The sequence below is a fragment of the Urtica dioica genome, chromosome 4 (assembly GCF_054948205.1).
Source record: "Urtica dioica subsp. dioica isolate 48M chromosome 4, U.dioica_male_clone48M_v1_H2, whole genome shotgun sequence".
Taxonomy (NCBI): Eukaryota; Viridiplantae; Streptophyta; class Magnoliopsida; order Rosales; family Urticaceae; genus Urtica; species Urtica dioica.
Genome location: NC_142759.1, coordinates 2,502,540 through 2,526,055, shown reverse-complemented (window position 1 = coordinate 2,526,055; position 23,516 = coordinate 2,502,540). Strand labels below are relative to the sequence as shown.

The 23,516-nt window shown below is 33.8% G+C and overlaps 4 protein-coding genes across 7 annotated transcripts; 2 read left to right on the top strand and 2 right to left on the bottom strand.

The window, feature by feature from the left end:
* Positions 1-1,819: 1,819 nt before the first annotated feature.
* Positions 1,820-6,190, top strand: EME1B (essential meiotic endonuclease 1B). Of its 2 annotated transcripts, XM_089610322.1 has the most exons (12): positions 1,822-2,182; positions 2,573-2,734; positions 2,814-2,890; positions 2,976-3,080; positions 3,173-3,326; positions 3,411-3,520; positions 4,176-4,351; positions 4,444-4,507; positions 4,606-4,724; positions 4,932-5,021; positions 5,335-5,449; positions 5,909-6,190. In XM_089610322.1, exons 1-12 carry the CDS (start codon positions 1,885-1,887, stop codon positions 6,071-6,073), a joined length of 1,635 nt encoding a protein of 544 aa, XP_089466448.1. In that variant the 5' UTR covers positions 1,822-1,884; the 3' UTR covers positions 6,074-6,190. The 2 variants fall into 2 exon arrangements, with proteins under 2 accessions (XP_089466447.1, XP_089466448.1); XM_089610321.1 differs by lacking the exons at positions 5,335-5,449; positions 5,909-6,190 and having other exon boundaries at positions 1,820-2,182; positions 4,932-5,025.
* A 1,692-nt stretch (positions 6,191-7,882) lies between these two features.
* LOC149399233 (mediator of RNA polymerase II transcription subunit, putative (DUF3511)) lies at positions 7,883-8,498 on the top strand. The gene has a single exon (XM_089612780.1). It carries the CDS (start codon positions 8,094-8,096, stop codon positions 8,343-8,345), a length of 252 nt encoding a protein of 83 aa, XP_089468906.1. The 5' UTR covers positions 7,883-8,093; the 3' UTR covers positions 8,346-8,498.
* A 2,147-nt stretch (positions 8,499-10,645) lies between these two features.
* On the bottom strand, positions 10,646-13,739 carry LOC149399232 (putative serine/threonine-protein kinase At1g54610). Of its 2 annotated transcripts, none has more exons than XM_089612631.1 (7): positions 13,363-13,739; positions 13,004-13,288; positions 12,510-12,827; positions 12,106-12,327; positions 11,938-12,032; positions 11,765-11,831; positions 10,646-11,265 (listed from the first exon to the last, which is right to left on the bottom strand). In XM_089612631.1, the coding sequence occupies exons 1-7, from the start codon at positions 13,651-13,653 to the stop codon at positions 10,903-10,905; spliced, it is 1,641 nt and encodes a 546-aa protein (XP_089468757.1). In that variant the 5' UTR covers positions 13,654-13,739; the 3' UTR covers positions 10,646-10,902. The 2 variants fall into 2 exon arrangements, with proteins under 2 accessions (XP_089468757.1, XP_089468759.1); XM_089612633.1 differs by having other exon boundaries at positions 11,017-11,236.
* A 407-nt stretch (positions 13,740-14,146) lies between these two features.
* Positions 14,147-17,342, bottom strand: LOC149399231 (TSL-kinase interacting-like protein). Of its 2 annotated transcripts, none has more exons than XM_089612634.1 (8): positions 17,280-17,342; positions 16,708-16,810; positions 16,169-16,314; positions 15,832-16,070; positions 15,569-15,698; positions 14,773-15,300; positions 14,584-14,688; positions 14,147-14,501 (listed from the first exon to the last, which is right to left on the bottom strand). In XM_089612634.1, exons 2-8 carry the CDS (start codon positions 16,793-16,795, stop codon positions 14,421-14,423), a joined length of 1,317 nt encoding a protein of 438 aa, XP_089468760.1. In that variant the 5' UTR covers positions 16,796-16,810; positions 17,280-17,342; the 3' UTR covers positions 14,147-14,420. The 2 variants fall into 2 exon arrangements, with proteins under 2 accessions (XP_089468760.1, XP_089468761.1); XM_089612635.1 differs by lacking the exon at positions 17,280-17,342 and adding an exon at positions 17,005-17,120.
* Between the last annotated feature and the right edge of the window lie 6,174 nt (positions 17,343-23,516).

The following is a 23,516-nucleotide window of genomic DNA, read 5'->3' as shown; positions in this document are numbered from 1 at the left end:
ATGCATGATTTAAACACTTCTTTTTTTTTAAAGCGACATTAGTGTTTGTGATGAGGTATTTGTTTGTGTTTCGCTTTGGTCACGTGACTATGGCATGGCTTCCCGTGGCCCATCACGTGCCTCTCTTCCACCAATTGCATGGCACACGCAGATGCAAATATCGTGGTGGTTACGGGGTCGAATAATATACATATCTTAATTAATACGGTATGGCCCAACTTATTCAAGTGTGTTTGTATATGTTCTAACATCATAGATATATGATGTACTACGTAGTTATGGTAAATATGACAGCATATTTATTGTGAACTTCCTTGAATATGTTACGTTTCATATATTTATGGTAAGAACTTAAAAACTGATGATTGTATCATTCATATGTTCTACAGTAATATCTATATATATATATATATATATATATATATATATATATATAATGTAACTGACAGTTTGTAATAGTTATGGTTTGTCATATGCCGAAATACACTATGAGAACACGTTAATCTGTACGAAAATATAAAACGTTATTTACATGAACCTTAGGTGACTCTTCCTTTTCTTTCCTTTTTCTTTTTTACATTAAAAACAACAAATTTTATGCTCGGAATGTTGTTGTATTAAGCTTATAATACTAGGAGATTAGACTTGAATATAAGTATCATGAACAAAGAAAATAAATTTATATTAGGTTTTTGTCTTTTGTATTTCTTTTTTGTTTGTGTTATTGTAACAATTCATACTTTTGTGTCAGACGCAATTTTATGAGATGAACAACACTTGCTTAAAATTATATTAAAAAAATATTCTTAAAAATATATCCTTGAAAACATACATATATTTGCCACCAAACTTTTTATTTTTTTTATTTGTTTAATGTTTTGTACTTTAATTAACTTTGTTACATACATATATTTGCCATCAAACATTTTAACTTTGCTACTCCAACAAATAATCAAACAAGCCTAAATTTATTGACATCGATATCAACTAATTATGTTATTTGTTGACATCTATATCAACGAATCGTGTCATTTGTTGACATGCATTTTTCAACAAACTATGTCATTTGTTAACATCTATGTCATTTGTTGACATCTCAACAAATTCTATCGTTTCTTCTATGTCAATAAAACTTTTTTTCTTCAAGTTTTTCAAACTTTGTCGCTTTCTATTTTTATTAGAGTCAGAAAAAAGGAGAAGTGTAGTCGGATGAAAAAAATGAGAAAAATAATAGCGATAGAAAAAGAAGAGAGGAGAAAAAAAAGGATAGAAAATAAAAGACAAGGGTAAAAATATATACAAAGATTTCTCTCTCCAAATTTATTAATAGAAGTAGCCAACTTATGATTTTAGTTGATTATGAGAAATGTGTTAGTAGAGACTAATAGATCCGTCTCTTTCCCAAATAATTTAAACTATTTTCGTTTCCTATTTTCTTTGGGAAATGGTCTCAACTAGTAACAACTTTGATATTTTGGACCAAAACTAAGTTAAACTATATTTTTGGATATTTTTACTAGTAACTGCGAACCTATATATCTACCATTGTTGTTATTTGTAAACTTGTAAGTCAACAGTTTATGACAGCTGTATACTTTCATGTCTACAATTACCGGTATAAATGTCAAAATATCAAAGTTGCTTAGGCCATTTCCCATTTTCTTATCAAAATAATCAATATCAGCGTCAAAGGTTCCAGAGAGAAATTTGGGCTGAATAGAAGGTCTGCCCTGTTAAATATTGGGCGTTTATGAAACTAGCCCATTAAACGTTTAACGGCTCTTAAAGGCCTTGAAATAATATCGGCCCATATTCGCAGCCCGCGCAAATAAGAAATTTAAAACGGAGAGCCAAATCTTACGCCAACTTCCGTCCGTACAGACAATGGGGGACCCACACATTGTTCTCTCCGACGACGACGACGACGATGATCCTCTCCTCTCCCCAATCCGGTTCTACGACCAACCCAAGAAGAAACCCCGAACCGAACCCGAACCGAATCCGAGCCCAAAGTCGAAGCCGATCGCGAACCCTAACTCGAATCCGAATCCGAATTCGAAGCCGATCGAGAACCCTACTGTCCACTCAGTGGTTCTCATCGACGACGACGACGACCTGATCCCGCAGAAACGCGGTCCAATCTCCGCTCCGAAGCCTTTATTCTCAGCTGCGAAATTCTCCGGTGAGCTCTTCGCTCGATATTTTTTTTTTCTTTTTCTTCTGGAAATGGCGTTTTCTAATTTGAGTAGTAATTGGTGTTCCTTTTGGTTTTGTCGTCATGTTCCATAATTACTTTAATTTATAGTAACTTTCATGTTATTATAAATGGCTAGAGTTTGTGGAAATGGCTGCTTGTTGGCGCGGCTTGATAATTGTTGTACATTTTGGGGTTTAGTATGATCGTTTTCTGATTAAAAAAAAAAAGTTGATATGATGATAGTGCTAGTATTATCCCTGCTGTCAGGTGTGTAGATTTGCAACTATTGGATCACAGTTACTACTGGACATGATGTGTTAGAGTTCCGATTTATCCATAAAGTCATTTTGAGCACTGTAAAATTTCTATTTCTAGATTCGGGTGTTGGATTCATAAGCTTGGACTCCGATAATGAGTCCGAAGGTCGACTGAATCTAGAGACTGGGAAAGAGAATGAGACAGCTGAAACTGGTTTTGAAGCCTCACAAGACTTCTATTTTTTGAGCTCAAATCCTGAGTCCACGTCCACGTTTTCAGGCAAGTTCCATGAATACATATATACACATATTTTTACAGTATTGCAAGAAAAGTTAGCGGTTATGTGTTATGTTTTCAGGTCATACTGAATCTGGCACAAATATGTCTCAAGATTTTTCTTTCGGTTCAACCCCTTCGCAGGATGATATTCCTCGGGTAATTTCGTCTCTAAAGGTTTTGGTGACTATTATTTTTTTCTATTTTACTAATATTTACCATTGAGTTTGTTTTGCTTCTCAAGGATGAGACCGGAAAGAATAACAATGGCAGAGAGGCAACGAGAAGAAAGAAGATAACAGAAGAAGAAAAGATTCGTTTAAAAGAGGAGAAAATGGCAAAGTTGCTTGTAAGTTTTGTTTTTCCTTTCATTATTGTCTGATATCATGCATGCCAATATTTTGTTCCAAATTCGGTATCCAATGGATCTTCACGATACAGCAAGAGAAGCAGCGAAAACAAGCTCTTAAAGCTGAAGCCGCAGAGTTGAGAAAAACCGAGAGAGAAAAGAAGAAGTGGGAAAATGGGAAGACTGCTTTAAAGTCAATTGTGGCAGAGATTGATGCGAAAGTAATTGAAATGGGTTCAGTTGGAGGTATTTTCACGATTTATGCTTTCTATTTCATCTTCACATGTCAATTTCAGATTTAAATTGGGCTTTATTTCTTATTGTTTCTAGGAAATCTGCTTACAAGGTTTTCCGAAAAGGGTATAAACTTCCGTATAGCATCTAACCCATTCAAACAATCCATTTTGTGGACCATGGAAGTTCCGGAACACATGAATGAGGTAACTAAAATGTATTCTAAAGCAATTAATACGGAACACATGAATGAGGTAACTAAAATGTATTCTAAAGCAATTAATTGCAGTTTCTCTGTACGTATATTGGCAGTGTCTGTTCTCTTCTCCAATTTCACATTTTATGGTTTTTTTTTGTTAGAATCTGTATGGTTAGATCCCGAGCCAAACAATTTCCGTGTAACATGAACCAAAAAATTCAGATATTATCCAATGTTAAGGTTATTGGTAAATATACTTCATCTTCTGGGTTGAATTTAAAGTTTCAGTAAGAGTAAGACCCACAGAATTTGGTCCGCTGCAGATTCCCGTGAGAGCGAGAACTACACAGGTTATAACCTTCCATTTTTTTTTATTAACGTCAAAACTAGTGCTCATAGTTGGTTGTGATTATGAGTGAGAAAGCTTAGCCCTTGAAGAAGGTTGTGATTTTTTTTTTCTTTTAGGTTGTACATCTCATTATGTGAGTAATCCATACAAATTTGGATGAGAAGAATAGAGGCTTACCAAAAATGTTATGAAGTATGATTTTTGTGTTTTATTTTATATCAAGCTTCAACCACAGAACATTGATTTTCCGTTGTCTCTATCTTGGGTAAGCCCTAATCATTACTTTTACTTCTCTACCGGTTGTCATTGACAGATTGCTGGCGATGGACTAGAGATTCGTTACGTACTGCTCGTTTACGAAGCTGAAGAATTTTGTAACATTATAAAAAACGATTCTCTGTTCAACGATGTTTTTAAAGTTCAAAGTCGTTATCCATCACACACAGTGTGTATCCTAACAAATAAGTTGAAGTCATATATTGATAAAAAGTAAGAGATCATAACTGCCCTCTCTGAAATGCTATGTGAATTCTGTAAATAACTTTGCATTTTTCATAGCAATATTTCAATAATGGTCACAGGGAACAAGAGCAATACAAGAACCAATCGGTTAACAACAATTGGAGGCGTCCACCTATTGAGGAGGTGAATCAGTTTAAGCTGAAAAACACATCCCGTTTTATGATTTTTAACTTCTCACATATATTTTTCTCAATTTAATTTATATTTTTTTTTTACTCCAGGTTTTCGCAAAATTAACAACTCACTTTAACAAAGTACATTCCAGACAGTGTGCAGACGAGGCGGAGCTAGCTGAACATGTTGTTGGTTTGACATTTAGTTTGGCATCTTGCCTATTTAGGTATCAACACTTGGGTTTTTATTTAAATATTTAATTAATCAGGCATCGGTATTATTTCTTGAAAGAATAATCTTAACACTTCTTGCGTACTTTTGGGTATGTTAAGGTAGACCCATGCACAAAGTTCTCCCTCAAATGTAAATAAGAACTGATGGTTATAATTATCTGCCGAGCAATATTATTAATTTTCTTCTCATTGAATTGCAGAAAGAAGTTAACACGGCTATCTGTTAATGCTAATGGTTCGGCTCTTCCCAAAGACTCTACAGACAAGAACTTGATAAAAAACAATTTGTGGTGAGAATGATTTGAATTCCCTGCTTCGATACACGTTATATCAACTTCGTTTACATCTCAACTGCTTCTTTTAATTTATTTTTTCTTGCCCTGAATTTTTGTATTAGTTGAGACTAATCTCCGTTAATTTCTTTAAGACTCTATGCTTTGGTTATTTATCAGAGTGTTTGCTGTTGATAGTGTGAATCTTCATTGCATATGGTCTACGCTTCAGAAATATATTTCCCACATCAGAACACAAAATGCATAATTTTCTAATTCCACAACTAATCATTGGAACTCATGATTTGACATAACATTTTTGGGTCAACAGGTTAAAAGTTTTAGTAGCTATTCCGAAGGTACAGCCGCGGTATGCAGTTGCTATATGGAAGAAATATCCCACCATGAAGTCGCTTCTGAGAGTTTATATGGATCCATCTAAATCGGTAAGCCATAGAAAATTACTATCTTGGTTGACAGAATAAAATTACTCGCTTCAAAGCCCCATTTTCCTTATAAAAGATCCGTGATGGGTTAAAGCTAGACTGTGAACGCCTACTTCAGTTGAATTATATTTTATTTTTATTTTATTTTTTCTAATTTGAACTGATTTAATTATTGTTAGTTACGTAATCTAAAGCCGTCTATATATTTTTTTGTTCAGTGCTTGATATAATTTCAATGTATAAATAGAAAATAGACATGAAAATTAGAAAATAAACTTTGTTGTGTGATTCAAAACCCACTCAATCTGTCACGTCAGTTATTATGAATTACGAACACGCCCTTAATATGATCGTTGTTTCTTGTTGCATAGCGTCTGTGTTCGCATCTTCACCTGAAATGGGCACATTGCTTGCTGAGGAAGATAATAATCAGCGATTATATTGTAATGAATGAAACAGGTTCACGAAAAGGAATTTCTGCTCAAGGACTTGAAAACAGAAGGGTTACTTGGTGATGACAGGAGACTCGGTGAGGTATGTTCGAGAAGAGTGTACAGAATCTTATGTGCCAAAAATGGATCGATCAAAACCGACGACATTGAGGACGGTGCCGATTTCTTTTGATGCCCGAAAACCAGATCTTATTTAGATTATCTGTTCTGGTAATTACTTGTAGTACAAGTAAATATGTCTTTCAAAATCAAAACCAATCAAAACTGAATCTCAGGAATTTGTTTGAAATTCCCCTTCTTCTATTTCGTTTGAGAAGCTATTTTGTTCATGTAAATATATAAGTAAAAATAAAAAAATAAAAAAAAAATGGCGTCCAAATTGCGTTACTTGTCCTTTATTCATTTATTATGATTGAAATCAGGTAAACGAGTAATGCTAAAATCTATATTTAAAACTAGTTCTATTGACTTAAAAATCAGATATAACAATTATGAAAACTGAAGCATTAGTAAATAATACATCCAAATCATAAGATGCGGACCATGGTTGGTTTAACTGGAAAAAAATTCATGATACTCCGCGATTTAAGACTGCTTTTAGGTTTAACTAAATATATATTTAAAAGATGGATATAATATCTATAGTTGAATAAAGCAAGGTAATTATTATGTAGTATAAAATCTCATAGTTAATGGGTACTGTACTGTCCATTATTCTTACCAGATAGAGACTATCCAGATCAGACTAAAAACCTTGTCCTAACACGCATGTTGTTAAGTGGGCCCAATATACTTGTAAGCCTAACTGCTGTGGGCTCATTCTCTACCCACGACCATAATTACTTGGGCTCCACCGCAACAATCGTTTTTTTTTTTTTTTTTTTTTTTTTTTAAATAGAAATTCTGGTATCTGACTTGAACATCATCTTCTTCATTTTGTTTTTTTGCATCTTTTTTATTATTATCTTTTTGTATGGAATAGTTAGCAGTCTTTGTGCTCATGATTTGCTGTTGTTCCAAGTCCCAACCCATTCCAACTTTATATATCATGCTAAAGCATTTCAATTATTTCAATAAAGCCGCTTTAAAGATAAATTAATACAACCAAATTAATCCAAATGAGCAAAATAAAATCTTATTAAAAAAGGTTGAAGGAAAGGAGCAAAAAGAAGGGGTATATATAAAGCTACGAAGATGATATGATTTATTATGAAACCAAACAATTATAAATAAACCAATAAATATAGATATTGATTACTCTACTCCTTGAAAACAGCATTAATGCTGGCATGCCTCCCTCACTTGTATAACACATACAAATATAAATAAATAAAAAATCATATAAATCAGAAAATAATTGTAATGATCTGACACCATTAGAATTAAAGTTGAAAATCAAACTCAATATCTTCTATATAATGGTAGTAGGGCACAATGTGTCCCAACATAGACGTATTTCGTATCTATATACGTCTGGATGACAGCTTACAATATTACACAAATAGCATTCGCATTTATTATTTCAAACATAGATGGAAAAAAAAAGGCTTAAGATAGCCGATAGTCAGTAATAAATTGATTTTAAAAAAAGTACCATATTATATGCACAAAACCCCACAATATACGGTACCATACAAATACACATATGTCTTATATTCAGTCTAAATAATACCCACACATCTCATTGTCACAAAATAAAAATAAAAATAAAGCAAAAAAATCATAGCATTCTTAGTTGTACATCTCATTGTCACAAAATAAAAATAAAAATAAAGCAAAAAAGCATAGCATTCTTAGTTGTTGTTTAACACAAATTGAAACCGTAATGATGGCTATACAAGAAATTATCTTAATATTGATCTGTTATTTTGTTTGTTCGGCATAAGATATATATCTTCTTCCTTATCATTATTATATATTTGTAATGGAGTATGACATATCCATTGTCACTACTTAAACGATTGACCTCGGAGTTCTTGTCTGCCACAAAAACTCACCCTCCTAACAAAATAAATAAATAAATAAAATCAAAATAACCCAACTCAGCACACCAAACCCTAGTAGTGGCCATGCAAACTCCACTAATAAATACACACACTACTAGCACAATATATATCCATATTCATATATCTTATCACATAACAAACAAAACTCTCTCTCTCTCTCTCTCTGATCTCTGATCTCGGTCTGTGATGGAACGAAGCAAATCGTATCCGGGACTGAACTACTCGAACCTGTACGGGCAACAAGAGTGGTCGGAGGAGGAGAGAGACAAGGCGTACAGGTTCAACGGAGGCCACGTGGAGGAGTGTGTGGAGGTGAAGAGGCGGCGGAGAGTTGCCACGTACAACAAGTTCGCGGCGGAGGGAAAACTCAAGTCCTCGCTAAAAAACAGCTTCAAGTGGATCAAGAGCAAGTTCGTCGATACCTATTACGATGACTAGCTACCCACTCTTTTCCTATTATCTATCTATTATTTCAGTGTATGCATGGTTTGTTCAAACTTACGGTTTTTTTTTTTTTGGTCTTGCTATATTTGTAAATGTACAGTTCATCCGAATATATGTGAGAGGTTTGTCAGTGGGATCTTTATGTTTATTGCTTGATTATATGCCTATTTTATTTTTGCAGTAGTCTTATGTTGATCATTTCTTTATATAATTGTTTGGTAATTGTGTGTTTCCGCCAAGATTTCAAAATTCCGACAAATACTTACCGGGAATTAAAAAATTCCGGCAATTTAAATAAATTGTCTCAACCATTTTTAAATTCTCTAAAAAAATTCAGTATTCCAATCGACCGTATCCGTACAATAGGCCAATCATCTGTAACTGAAATTTAATCCTTTGTAACTTGTACAGAACTACACAAGCCTTAGATTGTTTAGCCAAGTTTTAGGATGGGGTTATATATGGGCATGGTTAGTTTACGAATAAATTTAAACTGTAATCGAGCAGGAAAGATTGGGGAAATTTTGAAAAAAAATTATGCTTTTTTTTTTTTTTTTTTTATCAGCTGAGTGGGGATAATTAGGAACGTCATTTATTTTTAAGTCAGTGTCCGTGATTATCATAACTAAATAAATTTATTGTCTCATTAATTCTTCATTAAATCTAAGAAAAGCAGAACTTGTGATTTAGACCGTGATTTTGGTATCAGACCTATTTATGTACGTGATATATATTTTTATTACCCATACATTGTACATTTGAATTTTTAAATTGGTGTCTAACTTTTTTTAACAAACTGTCGTGACGGTGAAGTAATGTATCGTTGATTAATATGATTATCATAATAAGTGTGTTATACTTTTATGTTACAGGCTTACAGCTTAAACAATATAAAGTTGACTAAAATATAGTAAAATTTAACTATTGGGGTGTGCGTGCGCGCGCGCGTGAGAGAGAGAGAGAGCTTTTCATAAATCACTATCATTGAGCAATGCTTTTCGTGATATTGAATCAATGCATTGATAATTTTATCACGAAGTCAATGTTCACCAAGAATTGACAGTGCATTTTTTGTGAGACCTAAAAAAGAAAGGGTCTAAAGATAAAATTTGTGGAGCTTAGATCGAAGCAGCAACTAATAAAGCTTATACAAATGACTTGGCTCGGTTTGGGAGTTATAATTTTAATTTTAATCGTTTTAACGTATTTGGTAAAATAGGTTATGCAAAAAAATCAAAAAGGGATTTTTCATTTTAAATTAAAAAGATAAAACCGTGTATTTAGGTGTTATAAAAAAAATTATTATATTATTTTACACGAAAAATGGTGTTCATCAGTGCATTGATGACACTGAAATTACGCGGATTCCGGTCGGAAACTAGACCGGAAACTGTTTTTTTTAGAATCCCTGTATCGGTATATACAAAATCGGAATTTTTCTTAGATTTCTAGGAAATCGTTCCGATTTCCGGCGTTTTCCGGGGAATCCTTCAACTTTCCGATTGTTTTTAAGCAAATTTTCACGCATTCCGACATAAAATTATCGATAAGTGATCAAATACCGACAATTCTTAAAATCTGATGAAATTTAGTGTTCTTCACGAAATTTGTCATTAGTTTTTGATGATTTAATTCAAATTCTTAGTTTATAACTTCATTATTGTGTTTAATTGGAATATGTATCCATTTTTTTTCAATTTTTTTGTTATATCCGAAAATAGGATTTAGATTTGAATGTGTTTTTGTTAAATTAGTTGTAGAATATAAAATTTTATGTATAATTAGTTGATTTTTAATATAAATATTATCATTATTTTAATTTTGTACTTTGTATTAAACTATGTCATTAAGTTTGTGGTAAATTTTTGTTGAACTATTATTGAAGGCTTTTTCCATTTTTATCCTAAGTTATGTATGAATTTTTTTAACAATATTTATTCACGACTTTCTTCTCGGTAAGTACGATATTTGACGGTATTCTTCGACGGTAACGGTATTCTCAACGGTACAGTTTTCCTTTTCTTTTTCTGAATTCCACGATATTCTTCAGCTTATCTTCGGATACCAGTAAAATCTAAGTCCCGGAACGGTAACGGTATTTCGATCATTGTATCCTCACATTTTCTATTTATCTTTATAATTTGTATTTATATTGTTTTATCAAATAGTTTTAAAGTCACTAAAATCATAATTTTTTTTATGCTCTATAAACACCCACGTTAAGGTATAAGTATCTAAAAATATGTTATAATCAATTATAAATAGTAAATGTCTATTTTTTCATTCTTGCTAATTTTATCAAACACCAACTCATGGTTCTACTTACAAGAAACGGCATTCTATAAACATTCAACAAACACCTTTTGGCAGCAGAATTTAGAACACTTTTTTTTAATCACATAAATGCCAAACTAGCACTTTATCTCTTTGCATATTGAATTATGAAATTTAAATTTCGAGCTGAAAATGTCATACCTTGCAAACAACTCTACTAAAAATGAACTTTTTTTTCCTATTATGTGAAACTAAATTTTCTTAGTTAGGGCTATCATTATTCGTCATCTAACACAGTTAATTCAGACACTGCGTTGTGCTCTCGACTTCGAAAATCCAAAGCCGAAAATGACTTGAAGTAGTGAGCCAAAGTGCTTCCTTTGCCTTGATTCACGGTATCGGACACTGAGGCGTGCAAGAGCGAGAAGCTTTTGAGGGCCTCGGGATCAATGTTCTTCGTTGCGCTTGGGTGAGCCTCGGATCTTGAGCAAATCCCTTTTAGTTGTTGGTTTGAGGTGAGATTAATTGGAGAAAAGATGCGATATTCGACCCCGGTTTGTTTGTTGCTTGAGGAAGTACTTCTTTCATTTTCACTATTGTCCATCTCTTGGCTGTTCGATTTCACATCGTAATTCTTTTTCTTTTTAAAAGAGGAAAAAAGAAAATCTTAGTATGTCGAAAAATTTACAAAACGTTGATTAAAATACAAATACTTATGTTTTTGTAGCTTATATCGCTAAATATTTGATAATTTATTTTGTTAGATCAAGGTTTAAAATGTAAAATTTTATTGTATATAACCTGAATTTCTTGTAATTCCGGCAGAAGGTTGGCACGAATTCTAACATTTTTTTCTTATACAAAATAATGAAATTCCATCAAAATTCTCAAATCAACATATTCCGTAAAATTGAATTGTCAGCTAATCATCGGTAACCATCATTTTGATCAGTAGCGGAGCCACATTACGCCACTCTCAATTAAAAAAAAATTACATAGAAAATTTTGTATTTTGCTTCAAAAAATTTGTAGTTCCTTATTTTTCATATCAGAAAGAAAAAAAAAATATCCTTCCATCCCCCCCTCAACTAATTGTCTGTGATTTTAATCATTGCCAAATATTAACACATAATATTTACCTCATCGAACTTTGGAAGATGTTCGCGATCCGTTTGAGTTGATTTCTTCGGATTTGATCTCATCCCCCTAAAAAGAGAGTCAAATTCAAGAGAATAACAAAAAGATCATGAATTTGGTCAAGAATCAAGAGAATAAGAAGTATAAACAAAATTAGAAAGGTGAAACTCTGTACTTCTTCTTGTCGTTGGCTTGAGTTGGCTCGTCCTCCTCTGCCTCGATTACCGGTAGAGCCGATATGTCACACGCCACAGGGCTCGCGCTAAAGAACTGAAAAAAAAAAGCTAGAATTAGTGCATCAATGAACTTTATATTTGTCTCAGTAATTATGAGATTAAGAGACATCGCTATGGAGAGCCGAATCAGCAGTTCCGCGAGAAGCAGGTTCTAAGGCAAGGAGTTGAGTCAATAGATGAAAAGACGATTTCGGAAACTCCTTAAAAGCCTCGTCGAAACTCGGCTTGTAATGCTGAGGCGGTCGAAAGCTCATCGGAAGTTTCATCTTCTTCCAAAACTCGTCTAAAGGCGAGCCACAGAGCTTGAAGATCTTGTGAAGTTGCTCAACCTACATGCAAAAAAAGTTCATGAAAACGACATAACTTGGAGACGAAGTTTCTTTTATTCAAAAGAATAATATCTAACCCAAAATTATTAATTGTTTCTTTTTCTTTTCCCTTCCATATTACAAAAGGCAACTAAAATTAGAAGGTAACATGAGACAAAGTTGATGATCGTGTATTCTTAAACCTCGGTTCTTCCGGCCATAAAAGGCCTACCAATGAACATCTCAGCCAATATACAACCCGAGCTCCAAAGGTCTATCCCGATCCCATATTCTGTAGAGCCCAGCAGAAGCTCGGGAGCTCGGTACCAAAGCGTCACAACTCTGCTCGTAAGAGGACGGTTTGGCTTTGGCTGCAAAAGAGTCGACAGCCCAAAATCGGCGATCTTAAGCGTTCCTCTCTTATCGAGCAGCAAGTTGGAGGACTTGATGTCTCGGTGCAAAACTCCTCTTTCGTGGCAGTGTCGAAGCCCCGATAGAAGTTGATGCATATAGAACTTGACCTTGTATGCACAAAAAATAAAGGAAAAAAAAAATCGTTTATTCAATTCGTTTGTGGGGAATTGGACCTGAGTATGACTTGTTTCAGGGAGGAGACAAAAAATGTGCAAGTTTTTCAAAAATACAGGTCTTTTTCACTCTTTAGATGTCCTGAAAAGACTCGTAGCAAGAGAGAAACCTGAGCTTCGTCGAGGCTGAGACCAGAGCGGGACAAGAGTTTGTTGAGATCGGCGTGCATGAAGTCGAAGACCAAGTAGAGACTGAACTGCATTCTCGAAGTGGCGAGACCTCGAAGCTTGACCACGTTTGGGTGGTCAAGCTTCCGTAGTATCGTTATCTCTCTCGCCATGAACTTGACGCTTTCGGGCTCGGTCGTGTCAAACCTGACCTTCTTCAGTGCGACGATCCTCTTCGTCTTTCTATCCCGAGCTTTGTACACGTTGCTGTACGTCCCATGGCCTATCTACAAAACAAATTCCAACAAACCTTACTTGCATTACAAGTTAGACCAAAAGAAAAGAGAGAGAAAAAAAAAACCTTGGCAAGCTTTTCATATGAGTCGGCACTTCTTGGGACAAAACCTGCCAATGTGTCATGAGATATGTTATCTACTAGCCACTTAGGCCATCCTTTTGCATCCTCATCTCCAACAATCCTCTTCTTCTTATTCTTCTTCTCAGTTGTCGAAATACTAGTCTCGATCTTGGGCTCAACGGGCCCGTCTCTTCTCCTTCTTCCACCTCCTTTGACGTGGCTCCGATCCGGTTGGAGCTTCTCGAGGCCCAACCGATTTCCCGTGAAGCTCGGCCTCGCTTGGATACAGCCCATGGTTTTTCGAGGGAGCAAGGCAAACTAGGTGGCATAGTAAAGAGAAGAGATGGGCTGAAATAGTGAGAACAAATAGACATATTTGAAGTGGAAAGGTTTTTTGGGATGGTGAAAAGAAAGGTTTTTTGGCCTGCTTTTGCCTTGGAAGCATTTGCCAACACTTTGGTCACCTCTGTTTTCCAGGCCATTTTAGGTATCTCTCTTTCTCTTGACTTTTTGTGTGTCGTCTTCATTGCCAAGAAAAGAAGTGAAGCTTTCTTTTCGGTTCTTTTGGGAACAATTTTCTTGAAAAGATTAAGCGTTGAAATACCTACTTTTGGCGGGCATGATTGGCATAGCTTCTGGGGTCCATAGACGCCATGCAATCCAGTCCAATATTGCAATAAAGCTGTAAGAATATGTTACATTCTACAGTGGCATAGCCAATACAATTATATATACATAAAATAGCCTCGTCTTAATCAAATAAGATGAGAAAAAGTAAAAGAGAATACACACATAAATTTTTTCAAAAATAATTATTTCAATTCCGTAGCTTTTTTTTTCCCTTCTCTTTTTTTTTTCAAATTTCTAAATACTCAATATTACATGTAGATAATAGGATGGATAACAAAAGTATGAAGCATTTTACACTATTTTATGAACAGCTATCTTCTATATGCAATTCTGAGCTCAATCAGATCATCCACTTAACTTAAGGGCTAAAAAAATAAATTTTGCAGTACGTATTTTACGTGTTCTCTTCACAATCACACTACAGAACATAACTACAGTGGTCGATGATCTTCTTCTTTGATGAGTTTTCTTGAAGCAGATAGGCCAAGATCGAACGGTCCCAACGAGTTAGCCTGCATCAGACAAACAGTACTAATTAAATAAGCTAATCAAGAAGGGACGTGGAGTACAGACACTTATTAAGATAATGATTACCCAATTTATGTTTCCGAGCCCGAGGCTATTTTCATCATGAAGAAAGAGATCTGTTTGAGAATCTGGACAATTCCGATCTTCTGAAACCCCGGCTTCAGTTTTGATCTGCAAAGCGGATGCAGAGATGAGTCAATGTAGAAAATATTTACATACAACCCAGATGAGTCAATGAGCGATTAGTGCACAGACCTCTTCAATTTTAGGAAACTTGAAGGATCTCGACCCAGAATCTCCACCGATTGCAGAGACCCTTTTCCCCGAAGAAGAGAACTTTGGGACGGGAAAAGCGTGACACGTCTCTTCACCGTCCAAGATAAACGTCTGCGAGTCGTGAGAAGGTGGCCTTGGACCTTGAGGACATCTAGTTCGGGCATAGAGAAAAGCATCAAGAGAATCCGAAAATATTTGAGTCGAATCTGCATTGCCCGCAATAGACTTCGAGGTATTATTCCCATTGTTGAACCTTCCCTGTAATGATGCTTCAGAGAAGAGGCCTCCAATGCTTATATCATTTAGGCTATCAGACCACAGAGGAGCCATTGAGGTTTCGGCTGGTCGCAAGTCTGTGTTGTTCTCCGTCGATCTTGGCTCGTCGGTGTTTAACTTAGCCTCTAGAGATGCTTCGAAAAGAAGTGCTCCCATGCTTACATTTGTCACTTCGTTAATCCATGGTGTTGCTGTTTGTTCAGATACGCTATCAGCCCTCTGTACATCATCCTAATAGGACCATTGATTGTTACAAAGTGTATTTCAAAGACAAACTGGACACAAATCAAACTCTAGATTTCATTCTTTCTTTCTTTAGTTTTTTCGGCTCACAGTATTTCAACATTCGGGAGGTGCGTCTCAGAAAGAGGTTAAACAAATAATCGCTGAAAATTTGTATAATAACAGCAAGCATTGCATTTAAAACAAAATCTGCGATACGAACTTTGTGTCTCATTTTGATTATTTTGATATATTCACTTGTTTCCACAATTCATACCTCGTCTTTATCTGAGATTTTCACATCTGCGATGAGATCTTTCTCGGATTGTAAACAGCCGGTGTAAGGAATTGCTGGTGCAGAAGGCTCCTCAGAGGTCTTGAGTTCAGAAGTCAGAACCCATCCATACCTGAAAAAAAAAAAAAAAATATATATATATATACTTACTGAGTGAAAAAGATAGATTGAAATATAACAAGATCTAGTTACAAGCTTCTGAAAAACACAGACGGTACACCAATGGCAAAGATTAGCCAACACACCTTAAGCGAAAAGTTGCTGGTCTCCCAATAGAAGTATATACATCTCCTGCTCGGATGTCATTATCTTTCATCGTCCACTTTCTGCAACGAGAAATATCTCCATCCATATTGTATGGCAATAGCATTGGCTCACCCAGAGCGACATTCGAACTTCCCCACTTGTTATTTATGTGCCTGAGCACTGAAGAAATCCTCTTTGTAGGTCTTAGTGTGAGTTCCAAATATGGGTGTATCCCATTCTAGAGAAACAAATAAAATCCACAGAGAGAAATCAATCAACCCAACTCCTAAACACAAATCACCATTGTCTTTTTCTCTATGGTTTCAGATTTTTTACCTTGACTAGTCCAACGCGGGTATTTTCATCGATAGGATAGAGCTGCAACTTAATCTTTGTATTGGGAAGAGCTGTCGGTGGGTTCTGTAATCCATTTACTGTATGGCTGGGTGAGGAATGCACATCTTTCTCTAATGCAGATTGACCTAAGGATATAGTTAATGTCTTTTTAAGCATATGTGAAAACTCACCACGCATGAACTTGATATCACATGATTTAACGGCTAAGAAATGCTTAAAATAAACGGTGTCGATGTATAATTAAAGCATAACTCATTGGTGCGAAATTGCCATTTTCGTTGAATATTTTTTATTACAGAAAAATCAATGACATTGCTTTTCCTATCATCTAATTTCAACAAGAAAAGCCAAGAAGTAACAAATAAACTAAAGAAGTCTATAGCCGAAAAAACTATAAGAATTAAAGACATCAGCTTTTGTTAATTGAACATAATTTCAGACATGTGAGGGACTAGAATTTCATTTATCAAATCAAACATCACTATATTTGGAGCGAAATAGATGGGTTTCGGCCTCACCGGTTGGTTCGAAAGAACTGGATACACTTGATCTGCGGCCTCTTGGGACCTTCGCAATACGTTTGTTTTGCTCTCTCGCCCTTCCCATGGCGATACGACTTTCCTGAAACATAAGCTAAGCTGTCAAAAACCAATTGAAACTTCATATCTAAAGAAATCTAAATCTCGCATATCTCCAAACTACAAAGAAAGGCACCGAACATGGTTATTTCTTTTTTATTTCTTGAAAATAAAACCGATCCCAAAACTAAACCCTAGTTTAAAAAAAAATCTAAAAAATTACTGAAGCGAGACGACCTTCGACGGTCAGAGTCCTGCGTATACACGCACAGATTGAAACAAAAAAAAGGACTCAAAGGTACGAAAACAATCATTCCTATTTCACTTCAGGCTGATCCAAAAAATCGATATCCAAATCGAAAAGGAAAACAAAAACGGAGCACTCAAATAGATTCATTGACCGCAAAATGGTTTCATCCGATGTATTATCTCTGAAACATAATCGGAACTGAAATTATCATTGATCAAAAAAGCAAGAAGAAGAAACTGAGATCAGGAAATCGATGGCGAACCAGAATCGAAGCTGAGAAGACGAAGAAATCAGGGATTGAGATTTGAGAATGAGTCTTGGCGGGAGAGACAATTGGCTTCAAACAAAAATTGGTCTTATTCATATTGCCGCCTAAGATTTCGATTGGGCCTGGACTGTATTATATTGGGCCTGGGCTTAATTGCATTTAGCCACCAAAAAAGGTGTGAACGTGATTATCTTCACCCAATGGATATAAGATTGATCGTGGTAATTGTTTCTGGTAGTACCGTAGTAATTATCTCAAGACTAGCGAGTTTAGAGTTTTTATTTCAAAAATATTATTTTTTAAATTGTAAACCGGTCATTCATTTATCTTGATATTTATAGTTTATATTTTATATTTGTTTACTCTATTTAATTTTCTTTGTTTACGGTTTACAATTTCATTTATAAAAAATATTATTATTTACTGATTGAAAAACTTCTTCTTTTTTTTTAAGAATTTCAAATATCCATTATTTACAAAATATAATTTATACTTTAATGGGCGATTTTTATATCAATTCATTTGGTGTAACTTGTTGATGCCAAAATAGGTCCCAATAATCACGAACACTGAATGAGTTATATGTCGTTTTTAATTTCGTTTGTGTGGATCTCAAGAATTCTTCGTGTAATATTAAGAAAAGCTCGAGATTAAATACATGTATCTAAATATAACATAAAATAAAGAAGCAATTCGGGGATAATAATGATATTATTACTTGGGCGATCTCAATTACAAAGTTCTAACTCATCAATTTCATTAGTAAAAAAAAGCCAAACTCAATAATTACAGATGCGATATATATGAAAAAGTGTGTGCATAGCTTGATGAATTAATATCTAGGCCGAAGTGCGCTTTTTTTAGGGACACTTGTCAATTCAACTCATTTGTGACCTCGTCTGGTTGTGAGGTGTTTGAACGACGCATGTAGACTTGGTAAACAAATCTGGATCTTATGGCGGACGATGTGATCTCTTGTGACGTGGCACCGCTCATCACTTCAAAATCAAAGGAGTAAAATGGGTAAGGTTCGTCTAAAGACTTGGGTCATGCCTGAATGAGATTTTTTGGTCGACTCATTTGATATTTTATTATTATTAAACGACAACAACTATGTCGTTTTAAACAATCTGACCGACTTGGACCGGATCGAACTCACTAAGGGTTTACGGCCCATTAATAATTGCTTAGGATGAGATCGAACTCTACTTCCACATGGCTCACCTCCGCTTCCCTTTTCTTCACTATATGCAATATTAATAACTTGGGAATAAATTATTTGCGTAATAGTGGAGTAATAATTAACTAATAACGTGTTTAAAAGTTTTTATAATCCTTTAAAATTGTAAATTATGAATGTATGTTCATGTATTATCCTTTTGGTTCATTTATATTTTAAATATTATGTCTCGGTAAAAAATGCATGAATTTGCAGAACTGAAAACATATAGAGATAGTTTAAAAAAAAACATAGAGATAAATAATAATAATTATTATTAATTTGAATAATATATTATACAGTTTAATGCATGCCCATTTCTCACTCAACCATATTGGCAAACATTGGACTTATGAAATTCACACACACAAACACACATTTATAAATATATATCTCACACACACACACATAAATGTCGCTGGCACTATGCTGGCATCGGAAAACTAATTGAGGATAATTCATGCATGCAAAGCAGTAATATTCACTATTTATTTATTCAATAGTTTATTTATTTATTCATTATGTTTCTATGTACATTTGTATAGTCAAACTAAAATAGTATTCGCTCTTGAAGATTTTATGGATCTCCTCGGAATCTCAAAATCCCAGTCTAATAATTCATTAAACTATTCCTCGTGATTAATAAAAATAAAAAGCACCTAACTAGATTAAGAACCGTGTTCTGTACTTAATGCACATATACTGCACGTTCACACCAAATTTTATTTCAAATAAGTACGAATAGCAGATAAATTAGGATCTTTGAGTTTTATTCTTTTAGTGTCTCGGAAAAATTGTCTAATATTTGTCAGAGATACGTGAAGCAAGAGGAACACGAGTGTTATAGGGTCACTTTTTAGTTTCTAATGTATAGAGGATTAGACAAGTTGCGAAATATATCAGTTTATATGTGTAAATTATATAAACTCATGCACACTTATATTGTGAATATAAATAATACTAAAATAAAGGTAACTACTAAAAAAAACACTTTAGATTGCTACGCAACTTAAAACACATAAATGATTGGTACTCTAATATATTGGAGTTTATAGTGTACTAGACATAATATGATATTTACCCACAGATTATATTTAAAATAGTGTTGATGTAAAATTTCGACTATGCATCATTCCCATGATTTGTGTCAACTCTTTATTTCTAACTTCGAGTTTAGTTCTTTTATGAGAAATTGACCCATTAGTCACCAATTTTATAATATTTTCCCACTTTCCACCAAAAGACTCATTTTTCCCAAAATGCCACCATCTATGTTAACAATGTTGACATCTCATAGTGAAGGGTAAAAATAGATGTCAACATTGTTGACATAGATGGTGGCATTTTGGGAAAAAATTAGTCTTTTTGTGGAAAGTGGGAAAATGTTATAAAATTGGTGGCAAATTGGGCAATTTCTCTTCTTTTAGTATTTTTTTAGGATACTAGCTCAAACCATTGTGATGTACAAATTTCTGGAATTTTAGGAGAATTGCTGTTGAGAAACTCTACAAGTTATGGAAGGAAATAAGTATCTAGGATGTATTACCTCTAAATATACATAAATTTAGTAAAAGAGACGAAAATAAGGTGTGTCGAGAATTTTCTGTGATATGTAAAATTTCTAGCATATGATTTGTGTTTAAAGCATCTTCTTTTTTTTCAACTTGAAGTTTTCTTTTATATCGGATAAATTTTATAGTTCGTGGGTTACTTAGGTCCAGTGACGGAGCCAGATGGGGGCCAGGGTGGGCCAATGCCCCCCCTCAATTTTTGAAAATTATTTTTTTAATCCCAAATTTTTATATTTTTTTATAATTTTACCCCTAAATTTTACCAATAATTATGTTTTTTACCCAAATTTGTAAGTTTTTTTTTCAATAATACCCCTCGTAAAACATATTTCTCAAATTTGCCCCCCTTGATTGAAATCCTGACTCCGTCACTGCTTAGGTCCATGATCTTTTAGTTATTTCTTGCTAATCACCGAGTTTGTTACTTTGAGTGCTTTTTTTGGTCGTAAACGTTGAACTCATGACTCTGAATAGTTCTTTTTGGTAGTAATCGTCGTACACGCATTGATTGATCTTGTTCCGGCTAACTTCTCCAATATGTACGGTTTGGTTCGGCGGATTGTTTTCTTACCTTTATGTTCATAACACTTTGTCAAGGTTGGAACGATCTTTGAAAGACTTGTGACGTGAAGCGTATGTTATATGTAACTTGTTGTTTTACAAGTTTTAAGAATTTGCACAGTGTTAACATAAATTAGTAAATATAAATATTTTGTAACAATTTTTTTTTGTATTAACATAGCTTGTGGCTTATAAACCCTCAAATCTTATTTATTCTTATCATAAACTTAATATCGAAACTCTAGACTTCTCTATGATTTACATGGTATCGGAACTCTCATTCTTGAGTAGCTTCGATATGTTGGACTACGATGAACGTCACAGTGATCAAACTAGGGTATATTTTATTTGGCCTAAAAAATAACTCGAGAAGACGCTATCGTCTATCTTAGTATATTTGTCGATCATTATCATCGCACAATCAACTGTCTATGATCTCAGAAAGTTAGAAAAGAAGTCTAACAAGTTTGTGCATGTTAATTGTTTTCAACAAATTTTCTATTTCAGGCATTTTCAAATGCATGAAAACTGGCTTGTGCATTCATAACGACGTCGAAAGTGAATTTTCTTAACGAGAAATATATGTTGAGTTGAGCGATGTGTGCGATGCCATGCAAAGTGGCTATAGATTTAGCACAAATTGGTTCAAGGAGAATGGTGGTTGGGTCACCTTTGAAAACGATGGCAATACAAAAGTGCTATGGGAGCATTAAACTATTGGTAACTACTGTAATGAAAATTGAGAATAATAAAACTCGTAGGTTTATGGTATTGATTAAAATGAATATCGTTCAGTAAAATGTATACGTAAATTATATTATATGTAAACATTATTTTAATAGTAAAAGTTAATATATTTAACTTTAATTCTAACATAATGAATTCATTTAAATCCATAAATATCATGTTATGTTGTATATACATAGTTAAATTCACAAGTTATATCTATAGCTCGTGTAGATTAACTCGGTTGATAGACATCATAAATTTCATAATATGATATTTTAGGTATGGACAATATAAACGAAAAGGAAAAAAAATATAGTCCAATTAATTTACTTGTATTATTATTATTATTATTATTATTATTATTATTTTATTATTTGTTGGATTTTCGTTTATTTCTTGCGTATGCAAAAGAGCTTTATCCACTTGCTATGAATAAACTAACTAACTTACCAACTCGCACTTCCCTATGAGCTTTTAGTTGCCTTGTAGCTAAAGATTTTGTCCTAACATATACGCTATGTATCTATACAAATACGCTTATTATTTAATAGTTTAAATCTTTTCACAGTTCACACTTATATTAAACACGAGAAGATCCTAACTTTTAAGCACTCCATCTCCATGCAGAAAAAAAAAAGGCGTGATTGACCAATTTTGTATACCAAGACGTTATCATAAAGTTTAGAGACTCACATTCGTTTTATAAAAATGACATGTTTTGAGAAAGATTAAAGACAAGAGAAGAACATAAAAACAGGGACACGCGATACCTATTAATTTTTGTATTATTCTAACCACTCACACCCAATTATATTTATTTTCCTTTCCCTTCCTTAACGCCACAAAATTCCAAAACAAAAGTAGTTTAATTATAATTTTATCGTCAAAATAAAAAAAAGAGATTAACTTGTTATTTTAAGTACGTTAAAAGCCGGGTCCACCTGGGAAAGCAGCTTGAGAGAGACAACAGGGCTCGAAGAGTAATGACTTTCCAATAAATAAATACTACACTTGATTTATTAGAAGGAAAAAAAATAAATATATATATATATTACATTGGATTAAAAAATGAGGTGGGACCACAAAAGAGACCACGTGGTCCCACGTGACCCGCACGTTCAAACCCTGATTTCAAGGTCTTACCCACTAAGTTCCAAGTATTGCCTCGTACTTCCATCATGGTCTCTTTTTTTTTATTGTGTGCATGTGTAACTTTGGCGATAAATTTGATAGTTAAAAAATAACTTCAATTTTTAGAAATGTAGGCCTGTTAAACCTCATTGGGTTGCCTTTTGAAAGAAGAAAACTCATTGGCTTGACTTGCAAACGTTCGAAACATAATTAAACTGAAATTTTGTTCCTATTCGTCCAAAAACCAAAATACGAATTTTAATCCAATTTGTTATACATTGAGAACATGATCAGAACGAAATTTCATTATGTTTTCATATTTTTTGTCTCAACTTTTTTTCAAAATGTGAGTACTCGTTTATTTTGTTTCGTGTGTGTGAAGAGTAGCGAAACAAAAACTTTGATACACTTTGGATGGAATTTAGGACCATTTTAAACAGAAACATTTCATTCAACTTGGAAGAAAAATACGAGTTTCGATGGAAATTAATTCATATTCCATCCAAATGTCCACAATTAAACTTGCGTAACAAATCCTCAACTGTGATCAGGGACGGACCCACATGGATCATGGTGGTGTTAAAATAATATTTATTTTGTAATTTATGCTTTTGTGTAATTTAAACGAGGTAATAATCGAGATTAAAAAATTACATAAATATGTGAAAATTACTGCCATATTGAGTGTAATCCCGTTATAGTCTATAATCCTTCCCTTCAGTCACATTGAAGGAAGAAGAAAATTCAAATAAAATTCTTAAACAAGTCAAACTCATTAAACTTCTATTTGAAATAATTAGATCTTATATATTTATGCCAATTTGAGCTTGAGGATTCTTAAACTTTAGCATGTATCATTTTACACTTAGCCAATAAATACGAAATATACGAAAAATATTATTGCAAGGAAAATTAATTACTTATATATAATATACAGTAATATTTTGAATGAGTTACTGATAATTTTTTTAAAGAACAAAATCTATATGATGATATTGATAAATAGCAAAATAAAAAATA